The sequence below is a fragment of the Ailuropoda melanoleuca genome, chromosome 7 (genome assembly GCF_002007445.2).
Source record: "Ailuropoda melanoleuca isolate Jingjing chromosome 7, ASM200744v2, whole genome shotgun sequence".
Lineage (NCBI taxonomy): Eukaryota > Metazoa > Chordata > Mammalia > Carnivora > Ursidae > Ailuropoda > Ailuropoda melanoleuca.
The window spans coordinates 40,852,269-40,862,538 of NC_048224.1; the positions used below are offsets into that span (position 1 = coordinate 40,852,269).

The 10,270-nt window shown below is 58.0% G+C and overlaps 1 protein-coding gene across 6 annotated transcripts in view; it reads left to right on the forward strand.

The window, feature by feature from the left end:
* RGS3 (regulator of G protein signaling 3) overlaps window positions 1-7,302 on the forward strand; it is a 103,442-nt gene extending 96,140 nt beyond the window's left edge. For 5 of the 6 annotated variants that reach the window (XM_034664341.1, XM_011220428.3, XM_011220430.3 and 2 more), the window contains 5 exons: window positions 750-814; window positions 4,158-4,259; window positions 4,651-4,712; window positions 5,348-5,514; window positions 6,346-6,531. In XM_034664341.1, the coding sequence (XP_034520232.1) occupies window positions 750-814; window positions 4,158-4,259; window positions 4,651-4,712; window positions 5,348-5,514; window positions 6,346-6,531 (582 nt within the window). Of the gene's footprint in view, window positions 1-749; window positions 815-3,846; window positions 4,061-4,157; window positions 4,260-4,650; window positions 4,713-5,347; window positions 5,515-6,345 lie in introns of those variants that run through there. The other variant, XM_019795900.2, reaches the window with a different exon arrangement.
* Window positions 7,303-10,270: the final 2,968 nt, after the last annotated feature.

Consider the following 10,270-nt stretch of genomic DNA (forward strand, 5'->3'; position numbering starts at 1 on the left):
CACAGGTAAAGGGCTGAGGTGAGGGGGCAAGTCAGGCGAAGGCATTCCGTTTGGCTGGAGGGCAAGGTCAAGGAGGGTGCTGGAGCAGGGGTCAGGCCGAGAGCTAAATGAAGGACTTGTAACTGATCTTCAAATGCAAGTTTCTGCCCAGACCCTAAGATGGCAGACCCTGTATATCATGTCACAGAGTTTGGCTGTTTCCCTGGGGACACTGGGGAGCCATGGAAAACTTGAAGGCAGGAGAGGTTCTCTCAGGCTTGTATGACAGTTCACTGCCCGCACTGCTGACCAATCCCAGGTCTCTGCCAAACTTCAGAAGCTTGAGTTAGTCATTAGGATCTCGATTTTGAAATTAAGAAATCGGGGCTTGCGGAGGGACAGTGACTGGCTGAGTCACACTGCAGAACGCCTCCTGTAGCCCTGCTCTCCAGTCTGCCCTCCTGCCTGCAACGATTGAGTGCTGGGTCTCTGGCTTTGCCCTCAACGTTGTGTCTTCGGCTTCTCCATCGCAAACCGGGCTTGTAGTTGCACCAGGATGAGACCCCTTTGGCTGGAGGGGGTGGGCCAGCCACACTACATGGACAGACTGTCCCCAGGAACGGGCCTCCCTCTCCCTCCCCTAAGGGGTCGGAGCTTTGCAGGAGTGGGGTGGGATAGTTTGCGGGTGCCATTGGATCCCTGAGCCTCTCTCTGCTCAGGCAGCAGCCTTTGGACTCCCAGACTATAACGTGTCTGTCTTTCTTCCACAGATGAGTGGGGCCGACATGGTCGGGGATGATGATGAAGCCTCTCGGAAGAGAAAGAGCAAAAACCTGTACGTTGGAAAGATCCCTGGTCCTCAACCTTGCGGTTGGGGAGGCTCCCCAACCCCCTCTTCTTCATCCGTCCTCGGGCTTGTCTCTCCTCCAGGGGTACAGGTGGGGAGAAGGGGCTGTGCCCAGTCCTGCCCTAGACAGACACCAGTGAACAAAATCTGAAGACTTGCCAGCGGCCCCAGGGTGGTGTCACTAGGGTCTCGAGCATCCGGCACTGCCCTTGGCATTCATGCAGTGAGGCAACATGCTGATTCAGTACCTGGAAGCCCCAGGGAACCAAGCAGAGGCAACAGCCAGGTTGTCCTGGCCCCGGCCCAGCCTCTGAGCCAAGCAGTGACTGAGTGACCTTGACAAGAGCTTTGCTGCCTCTGAGAAAGAACGCGGGATTCCCCCTTTCTCCTTTTGAGCTCTCGAAGGCTAGCAGTCTTGGGCATTGCCAGGAGGTGGCGCTGCTGGTCCAGGTAGCACATCCCACACTCCCCAGCCTTTCTGGCCACGCTCTGGGGCCTTACACAACTGTTCTGGAGGTTTGTTAGAGGTGCCAATTAAACGGACAGGGTGTATGTGGGTTCTCCTTGGGTCTCCTTGTACACCGGGGCCCCAGGCCCTGGAGACTAGGGGGACGGATGGAGAGGAGGCAGTGGGGTACATGGTAGTGCCAAGAGGGAGCCCCCCTCCCCTCCAAGTCGTGTAGTGCCCACCATTATGTACCAGTTGGGCCTGGGGGAGGGGGACAGGAGTCTTCCCAGATGCCTCCTACAGCCATTTCCCTGGCCTCTACTTTGGCTAGCGTCCACGACTCTAGAAACTCTTTCTCCCCCAGCTCCTCTGCCCTTGTTCCTGGGACAACTACAGGCTTCTCTCAGTCTGCAGCCAGGAACAATCCCGCTTTCTAGGGAAGGTGACATGCACCAAAAATAGCCCTTTGCGCCAGCCAGGTATCACCAAAGCTGCCGTGGGTGTTGCTTCCAGGGGTGCAGCAGCCGAGGCCCACGGGGGGTGGGCATCTGGGGTGCTGGAGCTGTCCCGAGCTGGTCCTAACTCTAGCCTCCCTTCAGGGCAGGCGCTGCCTTTTGAATGGCCAAAGCTCACATTCTTAAAAGCTTCGTCAAGGACTCTTAGAATCTGGGATAGCAGTAAAAATAACTAATATTTATTGGGCCAGGCACTGTTCTATGCGCATTCCATATATTATCTAATTTAATCTTTACCATTATTTTTCTTTTACATTTCCTTTTTTTTCTTATGTGCCCTATTTGACCAATGAGTATAAACTGAAGCAAAAAGAAGTTACTTGTCTCAGGTCACACAGCAAGTATGTGGTGGAGTGGGGATCTGATACCTGGCATGCTAGCTCTAGTAATATAAATATAAATATATTTCTTTCCCTCAGAGCCTGTTCTATTGAAGCTCAGTGTAGAGCATTCTGGGGGAGGTTCACAGCAGCCCTGCTAGGTAGCCTTTGAGCCCCTAGTGGTGAGAGAGAGTTCATTCCCCAGAGGCCACTCATTCCATCTCTTCATGGCTCTGATTGGAAGAAAGTGCGCCTAAGCTTCCTCTTGTGGGTCCCTGTTCTGCCTTCTGGACCCACGTGGGAACACACGGGGCCCGTCTGAGCTCTGCCATCCTGTCAGACAGACCACTATGCCCCAGGAAGCCAAATGCTGGCACCCCAGTCACCCCTAGGCATTCTGAGGGCCCCAGTCCTCACCCAGAGGACTGCCAATCCTTGGACTCCTTGGCCTTGGCTCAATGGCTAGGACCTTCTAGAGCAGGGTCCTCATCCCTGGGCAGCTGCCCCAGACCCTCTGGACACAGGGGGCCTCCGCTCTCTTCTCCCTCTCTCTCTCTGTCTCTCTCTCCTGTGCACTTTTGCCCTAGGCAGTGTGCTAAAACTTTATACGCGTTTTCTCCTTGCTTCTCACAACAGCCCCAGAGAGGGTAGGTACTATTATCATCCGTTTGGTGGATGGGAACATTTGACATTCTGAGAGGTGAGGTAACTTGACCGAGAGCGCACAGTTGTCAACTGCTGGGGGTGGGATTTGCCCCCCACGCTGTGTGGCTCCAGGGCCTCCCACTTACCCTCCACGGGGAGGTGGGTACCGTCTCCCTCACCCTCACCGACTCACCCAGGGGGTCCTGTAGGTCTTAATGCCGCTTTAAGCTCAAATAACCTCAGAAGCATAAGTACTACAAACTTAACAAACACCCATTTGAAAGTCGAATTATTTAAATTTCTTTTTCACTTATTTAGCTTTGTGATTTTGCCTAAGGCATTTTTGATTTTAACCTTTGGTTTCAGTCAGCGTTTTTTATCTTGAATCGGAAGAACAGAGACTAAAGCTTAAAATTAAAAAAAAAAGTATCGTTAAAAAAAAGTCACAAAACTCAATGTGCATTAAGAAATTACATAATTAAAATTCCATATGACATTCAGGAAAGTTTACGGGACTTGTGCTTCTGAAGTTATTTGGGCTTGAAACCGTACTCAGACTTGTGGGACATCCTGCATGTTCCTGGATGCTTCTGTCCGAAGCCAATGACTGAGGCCGAGGCCAGCTGCCAGGAGCCATCTGGAGGTGCCCAGGGTAGGGGGTCTAGCGACAAGGGAGGCAGACGTGAGCATGGGGCATTGAACCCCTTTCCCGCCAGCAGCTTTGCTCAGTCCCGAAATCGGCTGCCCCCTGGGGGAGTGGCAAGGCTAAAAATGCTTCCTAGCTAAAAATAGCCAGTCCTGCCACCCCGGTGGGCAGAGCCCTCCCCCCTCCCCTTCCAGCAATTTGCTGACTTGTTTTCTCCTCCTTCCCCTGGCGCTACCATGGCAACGGGGAGGCCGGTCACAAATAACTGGGTCTGGCTTTTTGCCGGCCCGGGCCCCAGAGGCCGCCCCTTGCAGACACATGCCCCTTTCACGGGCTCCCTGTCAGGGTTGGCCAGGAGGGATATTTTTTTTTCTGCTCCCCGTCCTGGTCCCTCCCATTTCCTGGCTCCTCCCGTCTGAGTCCAGCCCGGCCTGTGCCTGGGAGCCCCAGTCCTCCGGCTGGGATCCCGGCGAACGAACGCTCGGCCGAGCCCGCGCCGCTGCTGCCTGCCGCCGCCTGGGACGCAGGCTGGGGAGCAGGAGCCTGGGGGGTGCTCCCTTCAGACCATCCCGGGCCCCAAGGTGGGGGGCCTACAGAGATGCTCCGGGGCATGTACCTCACGCGCAATGGGAACCTACAGAGACGGCACACGATGAAGGAGTAGGTGCCCCGCCGCAGCACGCATCCTCCCCGCCCGGGCTTTGCAGGGGCCGAGCGGGCCAGGCTGACCGACCCCCTTCTCTGCTTCTGCCCCCAGAGCCAAGGACATGAAGAACAAGCTGGGCATCTTCAGGCGAAGAAACGAGTCCCCTGGGGCCCAGCCAGCGGGCAAGGCAGACAAAATGGTCAAGTCATTCAAGTAGGTCCGCTCTGCACCCCTAGGACCCCTCAGGCACTCACTGGTCCCCAGGGGAGCAGGGCTGGTGGTGGGGTTAAATGGAAAGGGGATTTTTGGCTTGGTTCAGCCCTGGGTTGGATGGAGGCTGTCTTCGAGGGAGCCTGGTACCTGGCAAGCCGCAGCCCTCACGGGGAACCGCTGCTCGGGGAAGGCCGGCCGGCCGGGCAAGGGCAGAGGCAGGAGCCAGAAGTGATGCGGGCCCAAAGAGAGGGGCTGGGCCCCCTTCTGCGCTCCCCAACTGGGCTCAGCCACTGCCCAGGCCGAGGGCAGCTAACAGAGACCCCCCAGCCCCAGCCTCCCCACTTTCCCGAACCTCCTGGTGCCTCACTGTGCCCCTTCCCTCGCCCCTCAGGCCCACCTCAGAGGAAGCCCTCAAGTGGGGTGAGTCCTTGGAGAAGCTGCTGCTTCACAAATGTAAGTGGGGGCCAGCCGGCCTGCTCCCCTCTCTGTGTGATCTCCCCCACCCCCGCCGCCCTTTCCTCTCCTCCTCTCCCAGACCTAGAGAGTGTGTCTGGTCCCAGACAGGTTGCCTTTCCCTCTTTCATGGGTCCCGTCAGGTGTCTCCGCTGTTAGGAGAGGCCGAGGCCCTTGGGCTGGCCTTGGAGCCGGCTTCTGCCAGCACCTCCCTGTCCACGGGAGCTGGCCCTGCCTGCGAGGGGCCGCTGGGACCTATGTGCTCAGACCGATTCCTGGAATAACAATAAACATTTCCACGTACCGAGGGCTTCCACTGGGCCAGATGTGCCCCACGTCCCTTGGGCAGGGTCCCCTCTGATCCTCACAGGGCTCCAGCACATAGACTCCTGACCCCCACTTTACAGATGAGGGCTCTGAGGCACAGACAGGGGAGAGACATGGCCAAGGCCCACGAAGAGGCAGTGGCAGGGGTGGGTCCACCTCCCAGGGCTCCTGGCTCTTAGAAGTGGTTATTTTACTAAGCTCCCAACATCTGCACCCTAAAAGGCCCCTAGAGGGGAGGTTGGGGGGTGTCCAGAGGGCAGAAGGGCTGGTTCTGCCTCTCACCCCAGGGCTTGGGCTTCTCGTCACAGATGGGTTAGCGGTGTTCCAGGCCTTCCTTCGCACCGAGTTCAGTGAGGAGAACCTGGAATTCTGGCTGGCATGTGAGGACTTCAAGAAAGTCAAGTCACAGTCCAAGATGGCAGCCAAGGCCAAGAAGATCTTCGCTGAGTACATCGCGATCCAGGCGTGCAAGGAGGTAAGGCCTCAGGCGGGGCCCTCAGGCCCCCCAGCCCCATCCCCATCCCCATCCCCATCCCCAGCGGCCTCTCAGTGGTCACAGGTACATGGCAGCCTCAACAAGGAGCTCAGGAACGGGAGAGGCCAGAGCAACTCTTGGGGACCGCGTGTCCAGGGTGGAGAGGGAGCAAGCTGGGGCTCTGGGAATAACAGAATTCCGTCGGTAACAGAAATGGCCACCGTCAAGGCACCGTGTGCCAGGCATGCGCCAGGCCCTTTGTGGATGCACTCTTTTATTTGATCCTCACGACAGCCTGTAAAATGGGTTTAATATTATTTTCACTTGAGAAAGGAGGAGACCGTCTCCGATAGCCTGGGTCAGAGTCGATAGCATCTAGTGAGCTTCTGGAGGGCCGGTCGCTGTGCGCAGAGTCGCAGGGGGTGATCTGTTGATCGGCTCCGTATCTATTTACCGTGGATGACCTTGCTTCGTCTTTGGCACTCGTTGAGGAGTAGACCATCCTTTCTAGCCTACAGAAAAGATAAGGGGACTCAGAGCACGTGGGCGACTTGCTCAGGGTCACAGGTCTACGTATGGCACTGCTGGGATCCCAACCAGGCAGTCTGACCTTGGACGTGGTGATTTCAGGCCCTATAAACCACCCGCCCTACAGCGAGTGACCGAGCCAGGACTCGAATCGCTGCCCCGAGGGGCTCCACTCTGAGACTTCAGACATGGAGCAGAGGGGTATGGAGGCAAAGGGCTGGGGAGGTCCCATTCCTGGCCCTCTGCCCCCCAGGGTCAGCCCCCTGCAGGTGGACCTGACCCTACTGCCCTCTGCCCCCGCAGGTCAACCTGGACTCATACACGCGGGAGCACACCAAGGACAACCTGCAGAGTGTCACCCGTGGCTGCTTCGATCTGGCGCAGAAGCGCATCTTCGGGCTCATGGAAAAGGACTCGTACCCACGCTTCCTCCGCTCTGACCTCTACCTGGACCTCATTAACCAGAAGAAGATGAGCCCCCCACTTTAGGGGCGGCAGGGTAGAGCTCCGTGTTCACACCAGGCGGGCTGGGCCCCCTTCCCACCTGCCTCTCTCCCTCTGCGACGGAGGGGGCAAGCAAGCCCCCGGAGGCTGCGTCTCCGGACGGACAGACGGACATTTGGATGAGAGGCCTGGACCAAAAGAGGCTCCGGCCACTGGAGGAGTAGAAGGACTGGCCCCGTTGGGTCCCCACTGCCCTGGTACGAGGGGGCCCAAGGGCCCTGGCAGGTCAGGGGCCCTGGCTGAGCCAGAGCGAGAGCTCAGCCTTGACCAAGTTCCTTAAAGAACTGGCTGCTGGGGCAGGGGGCCTAGCTGTGGGCTCCAGGGCTCTCCAGGGTTGGGGGGGGCTGCTGGGGCTCGTAGCTCAGACCCCCCGCCTCGAGTTTTATTTATTTAAACAGTAGTCGGATGCTTGGCACGTCGTCCTGTAATAGGAAATTTTTGCCTCATCGGTTTTCCTAATTTACAAGTGCAATATTTTAACCAACGCCTTGTGAAAAGCCACCTGGCCAAGAGGGTGGGCACCACTTTCCAGTTTCAGGGGACTGGCTGGTCCCAGGAGCCAGTGGCAGGCAGCTGGGCCTTCCGGACTGATGAGGCCTGGAGGGGTGGGTGCTGCCGTGTGACCTCACGCAGAAATCCCAACCCCCCCCCCCGGGAGGTGTCCCTTGGAGACTCTGGGAAAGCATGGCACCCTGAGACCACACAGCAGCCGAGTTCTGGAGCAAATAAAAGGCCTGTGTTATTTCTTGTTCTTGACCCTTTCTGTGTGTTCCTGGGTTTGAGCTTTCCTAAGGTGGACTGGGGTAGGGTGGGGGTCATTTGGCGGCTTCTTCTCTCTTGCCATCACCTGCCTCCCACCCCAGAGTCACACACACGATAACCCAGGGCTCGCGCTCCCTGCCAAGCTGTTTCCCCGTGCTAGGCACTCTGCCATGCTTGTTCCGTGTATCTTCTTCATCTGGTGGGGGTTATGCCCATTTCACAGATGGGCAGAGTGAAGCACAGACAGGGAGGGTGACTCGTCCAAGGTCATACGGCTGGCAAGTGGCAGAGACAGGGTTCTGCCTAAGCCCCACTGGCTACCAGGCCTGTGCCCTGGACTGCTGTCCCCTGCTTGCTACAGGACAGGTCCTAGCTTGGCTACCAGCTGCCTACATTCCTCCATTTTTCTGCCCACCACACCCTGAGATTCTAGCAGAACTTTCAGGTGGCACAGGGCTGGTTGGTGGAGGCGGATGAGGCCGGCCTCTCAGGGGGCAGATGGGCGGGCCCACGGATGCGGATGCCGTTAGGACAGAAGAAGAGCTGGGCAGGTGACAAGGAGCAGGGCTTACAGAGAAGCCCTCTGTGTCCCTGGGGAAGGCTTCCCACTCTGTGCCTAACCAGAGATGCAAATTTAGGCAAGGGCTTGTCCAAAGCCACGTTTCACTGGAGGCCCCAGACCACGTGCCTGGAGGAGGTGGAGGAGAGCCTAGAACCCAGGCCAAGCTGATGCCAGAGCTGGCCCCCACTGCCCCCACATACAGCTTGCCAGGGTCTGGGGGCAGGGGCCCAGGCGCTGCCTGGAGTGGGCCTGGCCCAGCTGGGCTGACTTCCACGAAGCTGTATGGAATTAGTGCAGGAGGGGCTGAGCCCCATCTCCCCGGATCTTGTTCCCTGCCTGGGATCCTGGGTTCAGGTCTGTAGGCTTGAAGAGTCTCACCTTCCCCTTTCTTTAGGTTCCAGGGATTCAGCCTTGGGCCAAGCCCTCCATCTACCCACCCCCAAGTTGCCGTGGAAACCAAAGTCCCGCAGAGCAAAGTCAGGCAGATGGAATTCCCATTTCGGAAGGCCCCACTGCCGGTTTCCATTACTCACACTGGGTCCCTTGGCCCAGAGCGACTTTGGCTATGCTGAGCAGCTGGAGAGCAGGCTGGAGAGGTGCCTGGATCCTCCTGCCCTGGGCCCTGCCTGGGCTCCCTGGGGACCTTGGCTAGCGCCCTCCTCCCTGCTGAGGCCTCAGTCCCGTCACCTATGTAGTGTCTGGGCTGCTCCCCACCCCTTTTTTTAAACATGCAAAGAAGGAGCAGGCCCCTTGCTCTCTGGCAATCCCAGGCTGGTCAGTGTGGGATATGAGGGCCGTGAGGTCCTCATGTCCAGGTCCCTTCCCATTCTACAGATGGGAAGACTGAGGCGGAGGGAGGGAAGCAGCACTGCATAGAGGCGAAAGGCCTGCGCCCTGGCTCCATTGCTTGCTCCAAGCTCTAAATCTTTGAAAAAACCACCTCTCTTTGCCTCAGTTTTGTCATCTGTGAATTGTGCGTATTGGCCCTTTACCCAGAGCTTTGGTGACTAAGTGAGGTTGTGCCTGCAGCAAGTTTAGCCCAGCGCCTGGCAGGGGGTATGTATGCTCCTTCAGTGCCAGCTGCCGTTAGTGACATCATCACTCAGGGTCACAGGGAGGTGGAAAGCTCAAGCTCAAGGGTCCAGACCCTGATCAGAGTGGACAGGGAGCCTCCAGTCTCAGACCCCAATAGCTGTCCTTCCAGGAACATTCAGCTAGAGGACAAAGCCAGCCTGTTCCAGGGAGTGTCAGAAACAGCTTGTCCCTGTGCCACTGGCCAGTCAGCCTGGCTGGGAGCAGTTGGGGTCAGCCTGCAAATAGGGTGTGAAGGGTGGAAAGGGGAGAGGGCACGGTTGTGGCACTCAGTTGGATGCCAGTGGGAGGGGACTCAGCATTGGCTTGCCTGTGCCAAACTTTGCCCGACTCCTTGTGGGCTGATCAGGTCCCTCATGCTCTTGGCCTCTTGGCCTGGCTTGGGGCAGACATGGTCTCTTAGACTCTCCAGCCTGGAAGAGACCACCTGGTCTAAACTGCTGTCTCACGTTTGGGTCCCTTCTTGGGTTCCTGCTTGCATCTCTCCTGTGACAGGGAGCTCATTACCTCCCAAGGCAGATCAGGAGGGTCTGGGAGCCTCTGGGGGTTCTAAAAGTCAGGATCCTGGGGTGGGGTGGGGTGAGGGGAGCAGGTCAGCAGTAGCCCCTACGGGTCTCCCACCCAGAAAGCCCCCTCCAGCCTCCCTGATTCTCTGCTTTCATGCCTCTCTGCTCCCCCCACCCTCACCGAACTCCTCTGTGCTCCCCACCCCCGTGTCTCTGCCTGGCTCCTCTGCTCCCTTTGCCTACTGTCCCTTCCCCAGGTCCCTCTCACTGACAACCTACTCTAGAAAGTCTCCCTGATGCACCCCTCTGCCCCAGCCTCTCCCCCACTGCTCTCCAGCTCTCAGGCAACAGACCCCAGGCTGCAGACAATTGCTCTTGTGCAACGGCTGTGAAACATCTGGCTCTGCCTAGCCTCTCCCTGGCAGGGCCAGGCAGGAGGAAAGGGGGTACCCTGGCCCCCTGCCACCAGGGTGCCCCTTCCTTGGGTCGGAGGAAACCGTGGGGGTGAGGAAGAGCTTCAGGGCCAGTCCGGGCCTGCTCTGCACGATGAGAATGGGGCTTGGGGGAGGGCAGTGCCAGCTGCTAGGGCCACACGAAGGGACACACCAAAGGGCATTCCAAGCCTTCTCTCCATCAGTCCGCACAGAAGGCCTGGAGAGGCACGGAGTGTTGTTCTCTACCAGTAAGAAAGTTCACGTTCAATGAGAACGTGGAAAAGTATGCTGGGGCTGAGCAGAGACTGGGAGCCCAATCCCTAACGTCCAGGCAGCCTCACCTCCAGCCGGGCGGAGGGAAGTGTGGA